General features: G+C 43.3%; 1 protein-coding gene across 1 annotated transcript in view; it reads right to left on the reverse strand.

Annotated features, from left to right (window-relative positions):
• LOC111971477 (proline-rich protein 12-like) overlaps window positions 1–24,149 on the reverse strand; it is a 91,848-nt gene that overhangs the window by 9,652 nt on the left and 58,047 nt on the right. The window contains 11 exon segments of the mRNA XM_023998271.2: window positions 2,782–2,916; window positions 3,131–3,228; window positions 3,534–3,562; window positions 3,564–3,597; window positions 3,600–3,650; window positions 3,943–4,781; window positions 4,939–5,072; window positions 5,286–5,402; window positions 9,017–9,525; window positions 9,622–10,408; window positions 15,766–15,840. Of these exon segments, the coding sequence (XP_023854039.2) occupies window positions 2,782–2,916; window positions 3,131–3,228; window positions 3,534–3,562; window positions 3,564–3,597; window positions 3,600–3,650; window positions 3,943–4,781; window positions 4,939–5,072; window positions 5,286–5,402; window positions 9,017–9,525; window positions 9,622–10,408; window positions 15,766–15,840 (2,808 nt within the window).

Here is a 24,149-nt window from a genome sequence, read left to right on the forward strand (position 1 = left end):
TGCTTATTGATGAGCTTTGAGGGCACTATGGTGTTGAATGCTGAGCTGTAGTCAATGAATAGCATTTTCACATAGGTGTTCCTTTTGTCCAGGTGGGAAAGGGCAGTGTGGAGTGCAATAGAGATTGCATCATCTGTGGATCTGTTCGGGAGGTATGCAAATTGGAATGGGTCTAGGGTTTCTGGGATAATGGTGTTAATGTGAGCCATGACCAGCCTTTCAAAGCACTTCATGGCTACAGACGTGAGTGCTACGGTTCGGTAGTCATTTAGGCAGGTTACCTTAGTGTTCTTGGGCACAGGGGCTATGGTGGTCTGCTTGGGCTATGGTGGTCTGCTTAAACCATGTTGGTATTACAGACTCGGACAGGGAGAGGTTGAAAATATCAGTGAAGATACTTGCCAGTTGGTCAGCGCATGCTCGCAGTACACATCCTGGTAATCCGTCTCGCCCTGCGGCCTTGTGAATGTTGACCTGTTTAAAGGTCTTACTCACATCGGCTGCGGAGAGCGTGATCACAAAGTCTTCTGGAACAGCTGGTGCTCTCATGCATGTTTCAGTGTTATTTGCCTCGAAGCGAGCTTAGAAGTAGTATAGCTCATCTGGTAGGCTCGTGTCACTGTCACTCGGTTGTGCTTCCCTTTGTAGTCTGTAATGGTTTACAAGCCCTGCCACATCTGACGAGCATCAGAGCCGGTGTAGTACGATTCGATCTTAGTCCTGTATTGACGCTTTGCTTGTTTGATGGTTTGTCGGAGGGCATAGCAGGATTTCTTATAAGCTTCCAGGTTAGAGTCCCGCTCCTTGAAAGTGGCAGCTCTAGCCTTTAGCTCAGCGTGGATGTTGCCTGTAATCCATGTCTTCTGGTTGGGGTATGTGCGTACGGTCACAGTGGGGATGACGTCATCGATGCACTTATTGATGAAGCCAATGACTGATGTGTGTTATTCCTCAATGCCATCGGAGGAATCCCAGAACATATTCCAGTCTGTGCTAGCAAAACAGTCCTGTAGCTTAGCATCTGCTTCATCTGACCACTTTTTTATTGATCGAGACACTGGTGCTTCCTGCTTTAATTTTTGTTTGTAAGCAGGAATCAGGATGATAAGAATTATGGTCAGATTTGCCAAATGGAGGGCGAGGGAGATATTTGTATGCATCTCTCTGTGTGGATTAAAGGTGGGCCAGAGTTTTTTCCCCTCTGGTTGCACATTTAACATGCTGATAGAAATTTGTTGAGACGGATTTAAGTTTCCCTGCATTAAAGTCCCCGGCCACTAGGAGCGCCACCTCTGGGTGAGCGTTTTCCTGTTTGCTTATGGCGGAATACAGCTCATTGAGTGCGGTCTTAGTGCCAGCTTCAGTCTGTGGTGGTATGTAGACAGCTACGAAAAATACAGATGAAAACTTTCTAGGTAGATAGTGTGGTCTACAGCTTATCATGAGATACTCTACCTCAGACGAGCAAAACCTCAAGACTTATACATAGTCCGCCGCTCCTTGTCTTACCAGACGCCGCTGTTCTATCCTGCCGATACAGCGTATAACCAGCCAGCTGTATGTTGATAATGTCGTTGTTTAGCCACGACTCTGTGAAGCATAAGATATTACAGTTTTGAATGTCCCGTTGGTAGTTTAATCTTCTGTGTAGGTCATCGATTTTATTTTCCAAGGATTGCACGTTTGCTAGCAGAATGGAATGCAGTGGGGGTTTATTCGATCGCCTACAAATTCTCAGAAGGCAGCCAGCCCTCCGGCCCCTTTTTCTACACCTTCTCTTCATGCAAATGACGGGGATCTGGGCCTGTTCCCGGGAAAGCAGTATGTCATTGACATTGGGCTCGTCAGACTCATTAAAGGAAAAAAAGGATTCTGCCAGTTGGTGGTGAGTAATCGCAGTTCTGATGTCCAGAAGATATTTTAGCAGCAACATTATGTACAAAATAAGATAAAACATAAGTTACAAACAACGCAAAGAAACAAACAAAAAAAACACAATTGGTTAGGGGACACATAAAACGTCAGCCTTCTTCTCCGGCGCCATCTTCACATACTTTCAGAGGACCACTAAAAATACAAATACACTTGATCAACGCTAAAAGAAGAAACATAGCCTCGTCGAGAACCAGGTTCCCCTGATTGGAAAGCCTGGTGAAGTCTATGGCCGAAAGTGGCTAAAAAGAGGTGGAGAGCCGGTGTAAATCAGTGACACCTTGCAACACGTCAAACCGATCAAATGCATTGCTTGGGCGGAGCTTAACACGCAGTGCCAATCAAACACATCAAATCAATCAAATGCTTTGCTTGGGCATCGCTTAACACGCAGCACTCCTTCAACGGGCATGTGGGGGAGGGTTCTTGAAATGTAAAATACCTAAAAATGTAGCCGCTGGAAGCCAGTGGACCATTCAAACCGTTTCCAAAGGACGTGACAACAACGTTTTTGGAGGTATGGCTACACGAGACTAGAAGAAACAAGACAACGCAAGTGTAAATAAGGACGGCGTCATGGTTTGCTTTGTTAGCACATGGGTAAACACCATCCGGACCGAGTTAAAACCACCGAGATACAAGTGTATGTACAAAGCAAAGTGACAAACAGGTCCGGACTTTATTACTCCAGTTCTTGTGAGACAGAATGGTCTCTTCTACTCGGCTTCTACAACACCTAGACACAATCTTCAAGGCCAGGGTTAGCCACAGTGCAGCGGATTGGATACACTGGTGTCAGCAGTGGGATACTAAAGTCAAGGAGTTCATGACTGGATGTGGTTCACTCACCTGCTGTTTGGGCGTGGTGCTCTTCTTGACGCGGTTGAGGGTTTTACGGTTGTAGCACTCGCCGCCGAGGTGCACTTTGACCGCTCCAGAGTCCAGGGGGTCTGCCGTCATTTTGGGGAACATATGCAGAGTCTCCTAAAGAAGAAATATATAAAGATGGAGGGAGCGGGGGGGAGAAGGAGAAGTAGTAATTTCAACTGTTTTAAAGCTTTCACTTTGATATGATAGTGAGAAAGTTGGATGGAGATTGGAAGGAGATATGGTAAAACTCCAGACACAACCGGTACTTTCATAGGTAGGTATCACATCAGGCATCAGCATTTTTACAACTAAACACAGACAGACGTACCTGGTGTTGGCCACTCATGTTGACTCTCCTTAACAGTCTCCTCTTTTGTTCGTTGAGMAGGCTGTCAATCTTCCTCATGGGCGGGAGGTACAACTCGTCTACGGGCCAGAGGGTGAGGGACATAGAGTCTGTATGAATTATCTCATGACATCTTTCTTCCTTAATCCTACTCTCACTTACTTTTGATCAATACACTCTTTACTCACTCCCAAGGCTGGGGTAAATTCCCTTTGAATTCAGTCAATTCAGGAAGTAAACTGAAATTCTAATTCCAAATTATCATAGAGAAGCATTGCGAATAATGTAATTTCAGTTTATTGACTGAATGGACATTGAATTTACCCCAAACCTGATCACATCGTCACACACTCATCTGCTCACACCACGACCCCATCCCTCTCACCGTCTGTGTCCTCCAGGGCTTGAATCAGTCAGGTCAAGTGCTGTACTGACCAGCATCTCTATGAACTCCTGAACATCTCCCTCATGGCTCGACTGTTCATCCCCCTCTCACTGGGGGCTACAAGGGGAGAGACAGAGAGAGAGGCAGAGACATAGAGTGAGAGAGAGAGAGAGAGACAGAGGAGGGATGAGAGACCTACCTAGAGTGAGAGAGAGAGAGAGAGAGAGAGAGAGAGAGAGAGAGAGAGAGAGAGAGAGAGAGAGAGAGAGAATATGTCACTGAGTGGGTTTGAACCTGGGGCTCCAGTGTGTTACAAGACTTAACTCTCTGAGTTATAGCCAAGCCATTACACATAAATATACATACCAAAATTGCATGAACACACAGTTACACACACACACAAACATACATTGTCCCTCATCTTGGTCCTCGCTGGGCCCATCAAGGGAGGAGTCTGAGTCAGAGGGGACTTCCTTCAGCCACTTCTTCCTCTTCTTGGGTGGAGGTTCCACCTTCACTAGCCTCACCCTCGATGGGCGCTCTGTCTTCTTCTCTCCTCCTCCTCTCTTCTCCTCCCTCACTCTCTTTCGGTCCACTTCACTGCTCCTTCTCTCCACCTTCTCCTGAGGTGGTGAATGCCTCTTCTCTTTTTCTTCTCTCTCCTTCTCTCGCTCCCTCTCTCGCTGTTTCTCTTTTTCCCTCTCCCTCTCCTTTTCTTTTTCCCTCCTCTCTCGCTCCTTCTGCTCCCTCTCCTTCTCTTTCTGCTCTCTTGCTTTGTCGTTTTGCTCCCTCTCTTTCTGCACTCTTGCTTTCTCCTTTTGCTCCCTCTCTTTGTCCTTTTGCTCTCTCGCTTTCTCTTTTTGCTCCTTCTCTTTCTCTTTTTGCTCCTTCTCTTTCTCTTTTTGCTCCTTCTCTTTCTCTTTTTGCTCCTTCTCTTTCTGCTCTTTCGCTTTTTCCTTTTGTTTCCTCTCTTTCTCTCTATCTTTCTCCTTTTGATCTCTCGCTTTCTCCTTTTGTTCCCTCTCTTTCTCTTTCTGCTCCTTTTCCTTTTGCGCTCTCTCTTTCTGCTCCTTCTCTTTTCCCTTTTGCTTCCTCTCTTTTTGCTCCCTCTCTTTTTGCTCCCTCTCTTTCTGCTCCTTCTCTTTCTGCTCCTTCTCCTTCCGCTCCCTCTCATCTCGCTCCAATCGGGGTGGAGTTTGACTGATGGCAGGGGGAGGTGGCTTGGGGAGCGATGGGAGTGATTGACGCCTGTCAAGGTACAAAAAAATGAGTATTTTTGCAGGATATTGCTTACAGTTACACATGTATGGAGGTAGGGGCTACGGTTCTACATGGGGTTGGGCACGTATGAATCAAGACCCAGAGATGTACGGCAAATACGCAGGGACAAACAGCACAAACCTACCTCAACATGAGTCTAGGTCTGTGCCAGGGTTTACGTGAGCACACACGGACATAATCCTTTTTATTGAAATTCTCCAGGAACTTCACATAGAGACGTTGGTACCGCATCTTGGCATCGCCAAAGTAGCCCAGATACTGAGAGAGAGAGAGAGAAAGGGGGGGAAATATTTTTAGAGAGATAATCATTTTAGTTATAAAAAAAAAAAAAGTGTAGCTTCAAAATATTTGTACAACTATCATGACGATCTCATGCTGGATTGTAAATCCTTGCATCCATCACTGGATTGTACTTTAAGATTAAAGAGAAGGAGAGAGTCTCCTGTCTTAAATGGGATGTGAGTAACTCACGTTACTGGTGGCACAGAACTGCCTCTGTCCGTCTTTGATCTCAGGGCTGAACTTCTGCAGCAGGGCTTTCTGCACTCTCCAGATGGGTGGTGGCTCACGGCCGGTCTGCAGGGCCATCTTGAGAGACAAAGAGAGTATGTACAGTGCCATCAGAAAGTATTCAAACCCCTTGACTGACTCCACATTTTGTTGTGTTACAGACTGAATTATTCTTCTCACCCATCTACACACAACATTCAATAATGACAAAGTGAAAATATGATTTTAGGAATGTTTGCAAATGTACTGAAAATGAAATACAGAAATATTCCATTTACATTTACACCCCTGCTAGAATCAACTCTGACAGCGATTACAGCTGTGAGTTTTTCTGGGTAAATCTCTAAGAGCTTGGCACACCTGGATTGTACAATATTTGCACATTAGTCTTTTTAAAACATTTACATTTACATTTAAGTCATTTAGCAGACGCTCTTATCCAGAGCGACTTCCAAATTGGTGCATTCACCTTATGATATCCAGTGGAACAACCACTTTACAATAGTGCATCTAGCTCTTTTAAGGGGGAGGGGGGGGGTTAGAAGGATTACTTTATCCTATCCTAGGTATTCCTTAAAGAGGTGGGGTTTCAGGTGTCTCCGGAAGGTGGTGATTGACTCCGCTGACCTGGCGTCGTGAGGGAGTTTGTTCCACCATTAGAGAGATAATCAAGTCTTCAAGTCTTCAAGCTCTGTCAAGTTGGTTGTTGCTCATTGCTAGACAGCCATTTTTAAGTCTTGCCATAGATTTTCAAGCCGATTTAAGTCAAAACTGTAACTAGGCCACTCAGGAACATTCAATGTCGTCTTGGTAAGCAACTCCAGTGTATATTTGGCCTTGTGTTTTTGGATATTGTCCTGCTGAAAGGTGAATTTGTCTCCCAGTGTCTGTTGGAAAGAAGACTGAACCAGGTTTTCCCTGTGCTTAGCACTATTCTGTTTATTTTTATCCCCCTAAAAACTCCCCAGTCCTTGCCAATGACAAGCATACCCATAACATGATGCAGTCACCACCACCATGCTTGAAAATATGAAGAGTGGTACTCAGTGATGTGTTGTGTTTGCCCCAAACATAATGCTTTGTATTCAGGACATTAAGTTAATTTCTTTGCCAAATTTTTAGCAGTTTTACTTTAGTGCCTTCTTGCAAACAGGATGCATGTTTTGGAATATTTGAATTCTGTACAAGCTTCCTTCTTTTCACTAATTTAGGTTAGTATTGTTACAGAATCGGTGCCTCCTCCCGCGGGACGGTTGAGCTAACGAAGGTTAATGTGATTAGCATGAGGATGTAAGTAACAAGAAAATTTCCCAGGACATAGACATATCTGATGGGCAGATATGTCTATGGGCAGGAAGCTTAAATTCTTGTTAATCTAACTGCACTGTGCAATTTACAGTAGACACTACAGTGAAAGAATACCATTCTATTCTTTGAGGAGACTGTGCAGTTATGAACTTGAAAATGGATCAATAAACCATTTAGGCACATTTGGGCAGACTTGATACACCATTTTGAACAGAAATACAATTGTTCATGGGATCAGTCTAAAACGTTGCACGTACACTGCTGCCATCTAGTGTCCAAAATCGAAATTGCGCATAACCTGTAATAATACATGGTGACCTTTCTCTTGAATTTCAAAGAGGATGGAACAAAAAAAATAAAAAATAAACGCATGTTTTTTCTTTGTATTATCTTTTACCAGATGTGTTATATTCTCCTACATTAATTTCACATTTCCACAAACTTCAAAGTGTTTTCTTTCAAATGGTATCAAGAATACGCATATCCTTGCTTCAGGTCCTGAGCTACAGGCAGTTATTTTTGGGTATGTCATTTTTGGAGAAAATTGAAAAAAGGGTCCGATCCTTAACTACAATGTTTTTGATCCATCCTCAGTTTTCTCCTATCACAGCCATTAAACTATGCAACTATTTTAAAGTCACCATTGGCCTCATGGTGAAATGCCTGAGTGGTTTCCTTCCTCTCCGGCAACTGAGTTAGGAAGAACACCCTGGGGGGATCATTTAGCTATTTGATTTGGAATTTTAAGACCCCTTTAGGTATCCCAAATGTTGTATTTTTCATTATTTTATCAAATATTTAGTTTGGCCTTTACTACTATAGCCTACAGAAATGCATTGAAAATCACGTCCATAAATGGCAAAAAAAATGTCAACAAATAAATCATAAAGAATAAGGTTTTGAAGTCTGTACTATATCTAGGAGATATAAGAAAGCTCAGGAAATATTTTCGTTATACATTTTTTTACACATATTTAACCCCTTATTTTTGTTGCCACATAACCACCTCCATACATTTGTATGGGTTACCTTCATGTAACGGATGTGAAATGGCTAGCTAGTTAGCGGTGGTGCGCGCTAATAGCGTTTCAATCGGTTACGTCACTCGCTTTGAGACCTTGAAGTAGTGGTTCCCCTTGCTCTGCAAGAGCCGCGGCRWTTGTGGWGCGATGGGTAACGATGCTTCGTGGGRGWCKGTTGTTGATGTGTGCAGAGGGTCCCTGGTTCGCGCCCATGTCGGGGCGAGGGGATGGTCTAAAGTTATACTGTTACATTGATGCTGTTGACCCGGATCACTGGTTGCTGCGGAAAAGGAGGAGGTCGAAAGGGGGGTGAGTGTAACGGATGTGAAATGGCTAGCTAGTTAGCGGTGGTGCGCGCTAATAGCGTTTCAATCGGTTACGTCACTCGCTTTGAGACCTTGAAGTAGTGGTTCCCCTTGCTCTGCAAGAGCCGTGGCTATTGTGGAGCGATGGGTAACGACGCTTCGTGGGTGTCAGTTGTTGATGTGTGCAGAGGGTCCCTGGTTCGTGCGAGGGACGGACTAAAGTTATACTGTTACATTCAGACGAGTAGGGGTCATAGAGCAAAATGGATATTAGTTTGTAGCCCAAACGGTTCAGACGCTATAGTCAGCAATTGGCACATCAGCGTTACCGATTTCAGACAACTCCCATGACACTTGTGGGGGTTGTAGAGCTGTTCAGATGCTACAGACGTTTTCGTGAGAAGACCGATTTTTGGGATGTCTCATGGTCTGGCAAACACAGCTGTAGCTCGGCCACCTTCCACCGCAGGTGCGGAAGGCCGACATAGGCGGATGCAGTGGATTGATACCTCTAGCTTAAACTGACGGATTTTGATGGTGATTTTTTTTATTATGTTACTTAGACTGACGCACGGGTGTGTCTCTTAAGGATTAATAACTTCACCATGCTCAAAGGGATATTCAATGTTTTTTTTACCCATCTACCAATAGGTGCACTTATTTGTTAGGCATTGGAAAACCTCCCTGGTCTTTGTGGTTGAATCTGCGTTTGAAATGTACTGCTCGACTGAGGGACCTTACAGATAATATGTGTGTGGTATAGAGATGAGGTAGTCCTTTAAAATCATGTTAAACACTATTATTGCACACAGAGGGAGCCCATGCAACTCATGGTGTGACTTGTTAAGCACATTTGTAGTCCTGAACTTATTTAGGCTTGCCATAACTATGGGGTTGAATACTTATTGACTCAAGACAATTCAGCTTTTCATTTTTTATTAATTTGTAAAAACATGATCCCACTTTGATATTATGGGGTATTGTGTGTAGGCCAGTGTGTGTATGAGTGAGAAGACAATACATACCACCTCCCATAGTGAATGCCAGAAGCCCTCACCTTGAGCGTGCCAATGTCCTCAGTCCGCACCACAAACTCGTCCCTCTCCCGGAAGATGCCCTCGCCGCCACTCTCGCTGTCCTCCTCCTCGCTCTCTCCAGCGATGGCCGCATTGTCCTGCTTTTTGGCCAGGTGCAGAGAGGTGATCTTGGGGGCTGGCGCATCCTCAGGGGTGGGGGGTGAGGGTGGGGAAGAGGAGGGCGAGGAGTGAAGGAACTGGCCAGCTCTGAGCATCCGAAAGGGGAGGAGGAGAAGGAGGGGGGTAGTTGAGGGGGCATTGCAGGGGAAGGGAGGGTGGTGAGGGCAGGCCGGGGCGAGAGCTGGGGGAGGAGAGGCGAGGGGTTGTGGGTGTGGTGGGTTTGTTGGGGGACGGCTCTGCTCCTCTTCATCATCCTCATGCTGGAAGGGCAGAGGGGGGTGGGGAGTGTGGGGGGAGGGGAGAAGAAGTGAGAGGGACGGGGGAGGGATGGGGAAAGGTGCGGGGGCGAGGGGAGGCCCGGATGGAGAATCTGGGGGGGGTGGGGGTTCAGAGTATATTACATCTTTGGAAATGAACAACTGTTTGTCATACCATTCCAGAATATCTGAGATTGTAGGCTACTCACCTTCCACTTTAGGAGCATCCAGCATCTCAAACTCAGGCTCTCTCTCCTCCTCTTCTCTCTCATCTACCTCTTCCTCCACTCCCCTGCGCTCTACATTCAGGCCTTCCTTTACCCTCTTCTTCTCCATCTCCTTCTCTTCCTCCTCTTTCTCCATCTCCTCTTGTCGTTCATCCTCTCTGTCCATCCCATTCAGTCCTTCCTGTTCTGGGGACGGTGTATTTGGCTGTGTGTTGGCCTGTGTGTTGTGAAGTTGCATGTTTGTCTCTACTTCATTGTCCTGCTCCTCCAGATCGACTACGTCCTCCTGCATTTGGGCCACAGGCGGCGGCGTTGGTGGCAGCGATGGGCTCTGAGACGGAGATGGGCTGGGTGGGGGCAGAGCCACGGCTGCAGCCAGTGAATGGGGCGTGTCGTAAAGGGCAGATATGGCCGAGGAGATGCTCTTCTGCAGGTCCTGGTTCTTACTGACAGAGTCCTCCTCCTCGTCGGAGGAGAAGGACGGCAGTGTCTCCAGGTTCCTCTTCAGCTCGTCGTCCAGACGCTTACAGGGACTCAGCCCGTCCTCGCCCTCGCTACTGTCCCCAAACGGAGGGGGTGGAGGAGGGGGAGGCGGGGACAGGATCCTACCCTTCAGGGAAGAAGAGTCTGTGGTTTCAGCTCCTTCCACTGGCCCTCCTAGGTCTTGTGGTCCACCAGGTCCAGATTCAGGCTGCTTCTTCCCCGTTTTGAGGAAGTCCAGGAAGGAGGCCATGAAATTAGACTTCAGCTCCGGGGGCTTGTCCTCTGTCTAAGAGGGAGGAGGCGGGAAGAGAGGAGATGAGGAGAGGAGAAAAGAGAGGGAAGAGGAAAGGTGAGGTGCAGACAAGACAGGGGAGGAAAGAAATAAGAAAATGAATGGCAGGAGAAATAATGAGAAAAAGGTATGAATGGGAAGAAAAAAAAAATTGTATATAGGAGGGAGATTTTTATATATTATTATAATAAAGATTGGACAGAAACAAATGGTAATAAATCCCTAAATGCTATATAACCGTATTTTTCCATTCTATTTTTCCATGCTTCGTGTTGGGGTGTACCTTTACAAACCTTTCTCTTCCTCTGAATAGAGGTAGTTCACCTTACCAACAGCAGGGGGGGGGGGTCTGAGGGTGGTAAGAAAATATAATTGGGTAACCGTGGCAACAGCTACCCTGGCAACAGCCTTCTCTCTCCTCTCTCCCTTTCTCTCTGGTTTATTGTCAGTCAGAGAGGCTGGCTGTCAATCACCTCAGACGCATGTCTCCGCTTCGCCCTCTATAGGCTGCCGATATGCGCACACACAGCCTTACACACAGCCTCACACACACAGCTCTATGTAGATACACACACACACGCACACACACAGCCTCACATACACACAACCTTACACACACACCTCTAATGCATCTTCAAAGCACAGCCAAATGGTGAGGTCATTTGTTTCGGCTGTCCTGACACTTTCAGATGTAAGTGGTATCCCTCTGGGCACACTGCGTCATTTCAACGTGGATAATTGGCTAATATTTGGTTGAGACGTTGATCAATGAGATTACAGCCTATATTCACCCACTAAAAAAACAGGCAAAAGTTAGTTGAATTTCCAATGTGTTATCACTATGCTTTCAACCATTTAAAAGCACAACCAAATTCCAAAATAAAAACAATGTCTGATAAAACAATGTCTGATTTTGGGGGAAAATACAGTTATATAGCATTTAGGGATTTATTACCATTTGTTTCAGTCCAAGCTTTATTATAATGATATATAAAAATCTCCCTCCTATATACTCTTTTTTCTCTCTTCCTCATTCACACCTTTTTCTCATTATTTCTCTATCACTGCACTTTCAACCATATAAATTCACAGCAAAGTTGAAATTGGAATACAAAGTCAGATATTTAGTTCATTTATACAATAGATTAATGTGATATCACTGTGCTTCATCTAATAGCAGAACCAAATTACCTAGCAGTTGAGATGACATTAAAAGTACATGGCGCAAGTGATCAATGCCGTTCGAGATTCTGCAGAGATTATTACGGCAATCTCCACAGACCTGCGATGACCTATGCATGCTATCTTACGCGCACGTTTTATATGATTACATAAGAAGAAATGTATAGTTACGGTAACCTCAAAATGTGGCGATTGGGTGTGTCAAACGCCGTTTGAGATTCTGTGCAAATTATTACAGCAATCTCCACAGACTTGCGATGATCTATGCATGCTATCTTGAAGATGCACGCTTCATATGATTACATAAGGAGAATTTGGCCAATAATGTGTTACTCATATTATTGTATTTCAAAAGTGATATTGATTTGTGTTTAGTTGTCAACGCAACCAAATATCAACATTTGAAAAAGATTTTGATCTTCTACTTGGATAGTTCCATCTGTGCAACTGACTTAGTCTGCCTTTAATTCCTGTTTGTCTACAAATGAATCATTGATATGTTGGATTCACGTCTCCATCTCAACCGAAATTCTACGTTATAGAATAGGACTAAATCAAATCAAACTTTAAATGAACTTTCAATACAGTTTGATTTGATTTAGTCCTATTCTTTAACTTAGATTTTGGTTGAGATGGAGACGTGAATCCAACATATTCATTTTTAATTTGTAGACAATCTGGAATTAAAGCCAGACTAAGTCAGTGGCACAGATAGAACATTTCAAGCAGAAGATACATCTCCTTCAAATGTTGATATTTGGTTGCGTTGACAACCAAACACTAAATTCAATATTACTAAATATCATTACATTTTAAATCAACCAGAGTTTGAAACCCTAGGCCTATTGTATTGTCTATTTTTTGTTGAATTCTGGGTTGAATTAAAACAACTGCTATTGATGACTTTGAAAATAGCATCACTGATGATTGATAAAGTATGGTCACATATTTGCTCTGTTAAACCTACCCTTTGGAATGATAGCAACAGTGACTCTCTGCCCTGCAAGAGCTACCACGGTCAACTGTAAGTGTTGTTATTGTGAAGTGGAAACGTCTATGAGCAACAAAGGCTCATCAGCAAAGTGGTAGGCCACACAAGCTCACAGAACGGGACCGCCGAAGCGTGTAAAAAGTGTGGAAGAACTTCACTGGCCTGCACAGAGCTCTGACCTCAACTCCATCAAACACATTTGGGATGAATTGGAACGCGGACTGCGAGTCAGACTAATCGCCCAACATCAGTGCCCGACCTCACGAATGCTCTTGTGGCTGAATGGTAGAAAGTCCCCGCAGCAATGTTCCAACATTTAATGGAAAGCCTCCCCAGAAGAGTGGAGACTGTTACGGCAGCAAAGGGGATACTCCATATTAATGCCCATGATTTTTGAATGAGATGTTTGACGAGCAGTAGACGAGTGTCCACATACTTTTGGTCATGTAGTGTATGTCAGCCTTACAGTTTCATTATCCTTATACAGTACATATGTTTTGGCTCTGTACTAAAGCACTTTGGATTATAAGTGATACAATGACTATGAGGTTAAAGTGCAGACTGTCAGCTTAAATTTGAGGGTATTTTGTGCCCAATAGAAATAAATGGTAAATAATGTATTCTGTCATTTTGGAGTCACTTTTATTGTAAATAAGAATAGAATATGTTTCTCAACATTTCTACATTAATGTTTGTTGCTACCATGGTTACGGATAGTCCTGAATTAATTGTGAATAATGATGAGTGAGAAAGTTAAACGCACAAATATCATACCCCCTAAAAATGCTAACCTCCCCTGTTATTGTAATGGTGAGAGGTTAGCATGTCTTGGGGGTATAATATTTGTGCGTCTGTAACTTTCTCACTTATCATTACTCACAATTCATTCAGCACTATCCGTAATCATGGTAGCATTCATATTAATGTAGAATTGTTTAGAAACATATTATATTCTTACTGTATTTACAATAAAATGACACAATGCTTTATTTACCATTAATTTCTATTAGGCACAAAACTATTTGAAACACAACCAAAACAAACAGCAAATGCATCCAACAAGTTTGTAGAGTCACAAGCTTGATGTAAACATTGTGTAACAGTATAACTTTAGTACGTCCCCTCGCCCCGACCGCGAACCAGGGACCCTCTGCACACGTCAACAACAGTCACCCACGAAGCATCGTTACCCATCGCTCCACAAAGGCTGCGGCCCTTGCAGAGCAAGGGGAAACACTTCTTCTAGGTTTCAGAGCAAGTGACGTAACTGATTGAAACGCTATTAGCACGTACCCGCTAACTAGCTAGCCGTTTCACATCCGTTACACTCACCCCCCTTTCAACCTCCTCCTTTTCCGCAGCAACCAGTGATCCGGGTCACGGCACCAATGTAACAGTATAACTTTAGCACGTCCCCTCGCCCCGACACGGGTGCGAACCAGGGACCTTCTGCACACATCAACAACGGTCGCCCACGAAGCATCGTTACCCATCGCTCCACAAAGGCCGCTGCCCTTGCAGAGCAAGGGGAACCACTACTTCTAGGTTTCAGAGCAAGTGACGTAACTGATTGAAACGCTATTAGCACGTACCCGCTAACTAGCTAGCCATCTCACATCCGTTACAATTGCATGCTAGGAATATGGGACCAAATACTAATCTTTTGACTACTTTAATACATAAGTGAATTTGTCCCAATACTTTTAGTCCCCTAAAAGTCAAAAGATTCCTCCTTATTCAAATTCCTTATATTAAGCAAACCAGACGGCACCATTTTCTTGTTTTTTAAAAGTATGGATAGCCAGGGGCACACTCCAACATTCAGAAATCATTTACAAATGAAGCATGTATGTTTAGTGAGTCCGCCAGGTCAGAGGCAGTAGCGATGACCAGGGATGTTATCTTGATAAGGACTTGACCATTTTCCTGTCCTGCTAAGCATTCAATATGTAACTAATACTGTTCAGTGTCTGGGAAAATGTATGGAGTAAAAAGTACATTATTTTCTTTAGGAATGTAGTGAAGTAAAAGTTGTCAAAAATATGAATAGTAAAGTACAGATACCATAAAAAACTACTTAAGTAGTACTTTCAAGTATTTTTACTTAAGTACTTTACACCACTGCCTAAAATGGGGGCGCTGTAAATTCTAAACACCCGATATGGATGAACATCCTCAAATTAAAACTGATTGTCTACACTTCATAGTCTCATATTATTCATTGTATCATTTCAAATCCAAAGTGCTGGAGTAGAGTCAAAATAACAAAAAATTGTATCACTGTCCCAATACTTTTGGAGCTCACTGTATATTGTTATATACAACCCAGGTATTTCAGCAGTGCATTTATTGTACACTACACTATAATTCCAAATGGTAGCACATAGAGTGACTCTTTCTACTTTGTCCTATTGAAGCACTCTGGCTGATGGAGTTTGATGATGTAGTATTTACAGCCACATTCATATATATGATTTGGTTTTACCTTCCAACATAAATTTATGTCAATTTGATACATTTATGAGGGAAAAATATAGAAATGTAGTGTTCAGAAGTTATCAAACTATATAAGCTGCAGTAACTAGGCATGAGCATACTTTTGGTTCAGTAGTTATCAGTTTGGAGCACTTTGATTAAGTGATAGTTGTGTTGTTAAAAAATGACAAGAACATAGTATCTGAAGGCAAGTGAATATTGTATTTTGAAAACCAGATACTCAGATTGAATATGTGTCCAAATTGAAAGAGTGTTTTGGTGAAGTTCTTTGTTGTATGTACTCAGTCAATCGAAAATTGAGTTGTGAAAATGACCCACATACTTAAATGTTTAAAAAAAATGTACACACACCAATGTGGGGTTCTCTTTTGTCTTTCCCCGACTTTACTCTGAAGCTTGAAATATCACTTGTGGAGCCCTATGCCCCTCTATCTTTATGCCCCACTAACCACAATAACTAACTACACACATAAACTCTCCTTTGGATGTTTGTGTTCCAGTCAACGTTAGCCCACCACTGTTCTGACTGAGGTAGAACCTTCCCTCAGCCTTCTTTCCTGGCGAGTTTCCCAGCGCTGAAGGGATCTCAGAGTTATATGACTTGTGAAATATGAGTAATGAATTATAGATGATACTGTGAGTTATTAGGAGGTGTAGCTAGGGACGGATTGAGGTTTCTCACCGTGTTGGAGAGCTTCTGCATGGCAGCCCAAGCCTCTGGGGTCAGCTGCTCATCCATGTCCCTCTCCCACGTCATCTGTGGCGGCCACAAAGAAAAGACATTAATCATATGTTCAACAAACTAAACCCATATTCAATTAAAGGCAGTGTCCGGCCAGCTTGTTTCATGGGGTAACATTTACATTGTTGGCATATCGGCACTGCTGTGTGCTACAAGAGAGGTTAAATTAATGATTCAATTGATGATTGATGAATTGACTGATCGACTTTGCATTGTTGTCTAGTTGAGGTTATATTCCATGTTCTATAGAGTGACGTGAGGAAACCGGTCGCCACTGTTTTGACTGTTCAACCCGCTTCAAATCAATATGGACATCTGAGCACACATGATTAAGACAAAACAGCAGTCTATGTTGCACCACTGTGAAAATGTTGTATCATCTCATCATTTAAACTTACTGCATTATGTTAAAAAGGCATTACAGTCAATTGATACCAGTATATTTTTGTAATTACAACCGCTTTACAATGAGTAAAAGGCAAGTGATGAGAGTTAGGGAGGGATTGAATTAGATGGGGGATTCCGCTCTTCACCCCCCCTACCCCTGCAAATCGCACAGAAATCTACACTGTTCATTCCATTGGCCACTTTCCTGTGTCCACACTCTCCCTGTTGCTGAGGCAACAGCCGCCATTTTACTTTTACCATGACCAACCAGCAGACATCAACAGATGGAATCCAGAACATCAAACTCACACAAAAATAATCCATCTTATCTATCTCTAGCCCAACATAAGAAATACATTCAAAAGCCCTACTCCCCCTAATATCATACATGGCTGGCTGCTGCTACACTGTAACGCTTAGACTACAATCACATATTGATAGAGGATGAGGTGACTAAGTGCTTTGAGCACCTGGAAAAGGGCAATGTAAAGGTTAGGAAAATGTGGTATTATATGTACCATCTTAATGACTTCCTATGATATTCCGACCATTATTATACAAATACCGAATATAAATATACAGTGCCTTCAGAAAGTATTCACACCCCTTGACTTTTTCCACATTTTGTTGCGTTACAGTCAGAATTTAAAATTGATTCAATTGAGATTTTGTGTCACTGGCTTACACACAATAACCCATAATGTCAAAGTGGCATTGTGTTTTTAGAAATATTTAGAAATGTATTAAAAATGAAAAGCTGAAATGTCTTCAGTCAATAAGTATTTAATCTCTTTGTTATGGCAAGCCTAAATACTGCAAGTTCAGGACTACAAATGTGCTTAAAAAGTCACATAAGAAGTTACATTTACTCACTGAAATAACAGTGTTTAACATGATTTGGAATGACTACCTCATCTCTGTACCCCACACAGAGCGGCAGGTAGCCTAGTGGTTAGAGTGTTGGACTAGTAACCGAAAGGTTGCAAGATTGAATCCCTTAGCTGACAAGGTAAAAAATCTGTCGTTCTGCCCCTGAACAAGGCAGTTAACCCACTGTTCCTAGGCCGTCATTGAAAATAAGAATTTGTTCTTAACTGACTTGCCAATCTACACTGGAGTTACTTACCAAAACGACACTGAGTGGCCTATTAACAGTTTTGACTTAAATCGGCTTGAAAATATATGGCAAGACTTGAAAATGGCTGTCTAGCAATGAGCAACAAACAACTTGACAGAACTTGAAGAATTAAAAAAATTATAATGTGCAAATATTGTACAATCCAGGTGTTCAAAGCTCTTAGAGACTTTCCCAGAAAGACTCACAGCTGTAATCATTGCCAAAGGTGATTCTAATTATAAGGACAGACGCTGGGAGACGAAAATCAAGTACAGGGAGTGAACATTTCATAAACACAGACATGAAACAGAACATGGACAGCATATGGACAGGGAAAACAAAACAACAATAATGCTGACACGGGGAACAAACTGAGGAACAGACAGATATAGAAGGGGCAATCAACAAAGTGAAGGAGTCCAGGCGAGTCCAATATTGTGCTGAATCGCGTAATGATGGTGACAGGTGTGCGTAATGATGGGCAGCCTGGTGCACTCGAACGCCAGGGAGGGGGAGCGGAAGCAGGCATGACAGTACACCCCCCCCCCCCCCACACACACACACATGGGAGAGCCTGACGGGCAGGCCAAGACAGGGGAGTCGGACGAGCCGGCTGAGGGGTGGGAGCCTGACGAGCCAGCTGAGGCGTGGGAGCCTGGCGTACCGGCTGAGGCATGACGTGGGGTGGGAGCCTGCCTAGCCAACCAAGGCAAGGAAAGGTGTGGAAGCCCGAAGAGCCAGCTGAGGCACCCCTGGTTCCTTCGGCAGCGGCCCCGGGCACGACGTCATCAACCAAAACAAAAAACAAAACTCCCTGATGCTTCAATTTGTGGTGTCAGCATTCTGTAAGGACAGACGCTGGGAGACAAAAAGCAAGTACAGGGAGTGAACATTTAATAAACACAGACATGAAACAGAACACGGACAGCGTCTGGACATGGAAAAACAAAACGACAATAATGCTGACACGGGGAACAAACTGAGGAACAGACAGATATAGAAGGGGCAATCAACAAAGTGAAGGAGTCCAGGTGAGTCCAATATTGCGCCGATGCGCGTAACGATGGGTAGGAAGAGCGGGAGCAGGCGTGACACTAACATGTATTGACTCAGGGGTGTGAATACTTATGTAAATTTGATATTTCTGTATTTCATTTTCAATACATTTGCAAACATTTCTAAAAACATGTTTTCACTTTGTCATTATGGGGCATTGTGTATAGATGGGTGAGAAAGAAAAAAAAATACTTAATCCATTCTGAATTCAGGCTGTAACACAACAAAATGTGGAATAAGTCAAGGGGCATGAATACTTTCTGAAGGCACTGTAAATATTGTATACTAAATATGCTGAATTTAAATATATAAAGTCAGATGTAGATTAAAAACATACTCGTTATCACATCTAGTAGATGTCCAAGTTCTTTTTTGGGACTAGTTGTTCATATCAGAAATATTTAAGTTTTCTATGCAAAAGGTTTGTCAGTTTAAATGTAAGTTTAAATAAAGTGATTCCTCCCTCCCAAGCTGGTGTGTACAATGTGACAAGAAAGAGGAGAAAACTCTCAGGTTTGGTCACACACCACAGAGCGTCAATCCCCAAAAATGTGCATAGTAAAATGATTACTGATTTGACGTGATCCAACCCCCCAACCCTTTTCATAAGTAAAAAATTAAAATTCCTACACTATGTGCATGACAGACAGATTTACACTTCAAATAACTTTGTTGTTCTCACTTCGTAGTGAGAAGCTCTGCCGAACATAAATAATTAAAAACATATATCAGGTACACCCACTAATGAGAAGAAATCTCTTTCAAAACCTCAAGATACTGTAGCTACAGTGCATAACAACAAATCAACAGTGAAGTACTGACCAACGAGTTCAGTAGAAAAATATAAAAATAAACATCATTGCTGATGAAATATATATCTTTTTTTTTTTTTTATATATATATCTTTTTTTTATCATAGCAATGCATCACTACTGATTCTCTGAAACTATCCCTTAGTGTCCAATAGAGAGAGGCCTCCCTTTCACCCTTGCCCAAGGATGTACATGTAGTGGTAAATAAGTTGGGATAAAGCTGAACACTGGTCAAAATGACAGATGGTGAGTGAAGTAAACATTAACGCAAACAATAATAACGTAATAGGTACTATTTACAAAATAAAAAGGTGAATAAACGGTATTCACTAGGGATGCACGATATATCGGTGAACATATCGGAATCGGCAGAAATTAGCTAAAAATGCCAACATCAAAATCGGCCCGATGTCCAGTTTAACCCTTTCATGCGTGAGTTCCAAATATCTCTAACGGTCGCCCCAGCGTGAGTTGTTTTATGCACGTGATGTTAGAACGTTCTCTCCAATTCCAGAATGTGATTGTTATGTAACAGTACATTTAATCTGCTTTGCCCTCAAACCAAAGCACGCCGCCTGTTTTATTTGTCAATTTTAAATTATTTTCTAAACAGTTTTTTATTTTATAATAACAGTTTGAAATGAGGTGTGTTCCGCCTCATTCATTCACATAAAAGTAGTCATTTTTACTTTTGCGGACCAATTAATTTTTTTGACATTTCTGACCCGGACAAAATTCCCCAAACACTCGTCTCAAGTGCTAGAGGCGTCCCTAAGACCCCCACTCTTCGCACAATCCAACTGCGCTTATCTAACTCAAAGTTAAGTGCTAATTACGTTATAATAGTTCCTGTCGTCGTGTTATAAACGTTTCTTCTACGTAGCTACGTGTGTGTATGTGAGCATAATATTTTGTGTATATTCTTTATTAGCGCGGGACCGACGCTAGGTAGACGTTACTCATGTTTTCGTCACCTTTTATGGTGTTATATTTCAATGTCGTGCTTATGTAGAGTTTACATTATGTCTATTAGTCTGTAAACAATGCTAAATGCGTAGAAGTAATTTGGCATGTTTGTATTTTGACGCTACTGGAAAAATATCTTATACCACTGTTGGTCGTTTTTTCTGAGGTTCATTCACAAGTGTTTATCATGTCGGCTATCCACTGCCCATTTTTGGAAGTAATAGGCAAAGCACGGCAGTCTGGTTTTGAATGTTTCCTCTGTCTGGTTTTGTTTCTCTCTGCCCATCAGGTGGTTCACCTTTCCTGTGGCCGACAATGGTTGCTGTAATGGACAGTGGAGAGGACATGGACGTCTTCGTTTGTCATGGCACTTTACTGCCAAGCTGGTTGACATTCTATGCGTATATCGCTATACTACGGGTCATTTACGGATCGGCAGTAGAGTATGATGAGACATTGTGTGACGGATAGGTTACTCAGGGTACATTCGAGCTAGCCCAACGAACTACAGAAAGCAGTCCTGGGGCAAACACGTAGGAGTGGCATAAAGATCAGGTGAGTTGCTCAAACATAAGGATACTTGTAGGTCCAGTATATTCGCTTAGGGAAGATTATACTTCTATGTGAAGGTTAACGCCCTAGGTTATCTACCATCCCTCTCTCCATTCCTGACTCATCATGCCATAATTCTCTCATCCTCCACTCTCTTCTATCCTAACATCTTGTGGTCCTTGTCCCTCCCTCCTCATCTCCTCCTCTCGCAGCCTCTTCAATCTTCTCTCTCTCCATCCCTCTCTCCATCTCTCTCTTCGCATCTCTCTTCCATCCGCCACTCCTCTGTGTACCATCTACAGTATTACTCTCTCCATCCCTCTCTCGTCGCCATCTCTCTCTCTGTATGCATCTTAGCCGTTTCATTATCTCTGAGCCTCAGGATTAAAGCAGCAGTTTTATCCAGGCACATCAGCGGACAGCCAAGAGCACAACATGCACGCACAGCACATGCCACACGCAGCGCACACACACACACGCACACACAACGCACACCGATTTGATGCAGCACGCGTACAATGTCACATGCGTAAGCCGTAGACGCAGAAGCTTAGTGTTAGGAGGAGTAAGGCGCCCTGCCGAGTGTTCGTTTCTTTCTTCGTGGGCGTGTTTGCCTGCCGTGGTGTTTGTCAAGCCGGCGGCGGTTTTGTGCGCGCTGGTGCTCGCTGGCTTGTGGGGTGAATGTTTTGTTGCTGTGTGCGTAAGGGGTCACTGGTTCCGCGCGCGGTAGGTGCGAGGGTGGCCTGTCCTCGGCCCCTTAGGTGTGTCTACTGCTAGTGGCCAGTCGCAGTCAACCTCCGGCCGCTGGATTCTAGTTTGTTTTTGATTGGTGTTGCTTACTCGATACCTGTATTGCTGGGTAAACCTATGCTGTGGAGGGACAGTAAAATATTTTTGATTAACGCCGCACCCTGCACCCAGAAAACCACAAACCCTTCATATTGTTGTCGAGATACGCAGAGTGATTGACATGTTCTCTTCTCCATCTCGCTCGGCTTGCTCACAAGATCTCATAGTTCCCCCCTTTTGATATTCAACGCATTATGGATGAACATCTATTACAGTTTTTTAACAATCACTTTGGCAGCTATTTTCGAACCTTGATGTTATTTTTTCCCATCGCCGTTTTTTTGTCGCTGACTCTCCCCCGCTGTGTTCCGGTGCACCCGCGGTGGGCACTAGGATCTGTGCTCCAGTATTCTCTTTAGGGAGTTTCTTCTTTACTGTCACCAGGAATGTTACATTTCACTAATTGTGGTTGTCCCCCCACTCCTGGTGTGATAACAGTATAACTTTACGTCCGTCCCCTCGCACCTACCCGGGCGCGAACCAGTGACCCTCTGCACCATCAACAACAGTCACCCACGAAGCATCGTCACCCATCGCTCCACAAAAGCCGCGGCCCTTGCTGAGCAGGGGAACCACTACTTCAAGGTTTCAGAGCAAGTGACGTAACTGATTGAAACGCTATTAGCGTGAACCCGCTAACTAGTTAGCCATTTCACATCCGTTACACTGGCTCTCTCTTATCCTGTAGCTCCAAGGCATAGGCATTGGTCTCTACTATGTCTCCCACCAGCTCTCTGTCAGAAACAACTTGAAGCACTCTGCCTCAGATGGAAATGGCAAGGGGCGTTGCACTCCAGGCTGGGACTCATCAACACAATCAGCAGGGCCAGGAGTGGAAATGCTGGCAGCCTTCCAGCTACCACAGAACTCCTGTACTTCATCCACTGTCAGTTGCCACCATCACCACCAGCATTTCTAATGGAACTGGGACTTTGTCAGTGGACAAGGGGTCCTCAGATTCAGGGTTCTCAATGGCTACAAGGTTGGGGGGCAGCTCTCACTGTCAGAATCTGATTCTGACTTTCATACTCAGACTCAAAATCTCCAGAATTTCCACATTTTGTGAGTTGTCTCTTTTAAAGTTATTGCTATGCTACAGTTTAGCTCACTAGCTACATACATAAACAACAACACTGAATGGTTTAGAGTGAGAGGGTACGTGGTTGACTGCCGCAGCGCACTTGTCTCAATAAATCACTATCAGAAAATGTTTTGTGTGGAAATTATTTGTGTATTTACTGTTTTATTCACATGTTTTCAATTCTAGGTGACAAATCATGCATTCCGATTCTTGCACAGATTGTAATGGGCACATATGTGTGTAAAATACTTTTTGAAGGTTGTACTGATTATGATGAGCTAAGCTAATTCCAGCTGTGTAGCCATGTTTTTGACATACAATGCATTCTGGGTTTCACGTTATCGTCTGTTTGACCAAAGATGTTTAACAAAATGAGGTGAGTAAGAGTTCAGTCATTTTTTGAGGACTTCCGGAAATGAAGGGTGGGATGTGAACGACAGTGATTGACACACCCCTTCAACATGCATACTATAAACAGACCAAACTCATCTTGTCTTCTCTTATTATCTTCGGTTTCTGTAGGAACAAATGATAGACTAGCTGCGCGCTGAAACTAATCGTCGGATTACTTTCAGTTTCAAAAGTGTTTTACCTAATTATTTCGATCAATGGTGAGCTCACCGTGATGTGATTAATTATACTATAATAATTGCTATTGCTAATTCATATTGTAGTTTATGTCAGCCGAGAGTTAGAAATATTACTGCTTGTGTGTGGGTCAATCTTTCCTCAGTTAGCGCTTGGACAAATGTAGCCTACATTTTTCCGGTTAGGATGATTGTGTTATGCTATATATACACATCTGTGAATATCTGAACATTGCATCCCAAAATAAAGTGCTCACATTCTGGCAATAACTTTGTAAGGACTGTGTTTGTGTAAATAGTTTCTGAAAAAGTGTGGCCAGCTCAAATGCTGATGTTTGCGTCATTCGAAACTGGCCGTTCTAAACGAGCGTTCTAAATGAGTGTTCTAATCACACGGGTGTGATCGTACGCTTCAGGGACCACTGTAGAACGATCACACCCGTGTGATGGTACGTGTGAAAGGGTTAACGCCGATGGGAAAACCAATGTCAAAGCTGACGTGCATATCTATATAATGTACGTACATGAGTAATGACGCCACGGAAAATTTTGCGCTGCACCTGCAACACAGCTTCCTAACCTAGCCACAATGTCTGCTGTGTGGATCGGCAGTCAACAAGTCGAGTAGTCATTTGAAAGAGTAAGAAAATTTCAGCGAGGCAACTCAAAGGTGAAATCCATTAACGCAAGATATAAAATTCATTGCCTTGACAATGAACCTTCTCTGTCGTGGGTGATGTTGGCTTTTGCGACTGATCGAGCACCAGTAACACTAACGTTACCAAGTGCGCTATTGTTCAGATGTTGCCTACCGGAGTTACATATTAATAGCGTCATGCTATTAGCTTCATGACATACTATGGAACGCGTTGGGTCTTGTGTGTGTAAAAAGAACACACGTCAAATAGCACAATTTG

The sequence above is a fragment of the Salvelinus sp. IW2-2015 genome, linkage group LG13, assembly GCF_002910315.2.
Source record: "Salvelinus sp. IW2-2015 linkage group LG13, ASM291031v2, whole genome shotgun sequence".
Lineage (NCBI taxonomy): Eukaryota > Metazoa > Chordata > Actinopteri > Salmoniformes > Salmonidae > Salvelinus > Salvelinus sp. IW2-2015.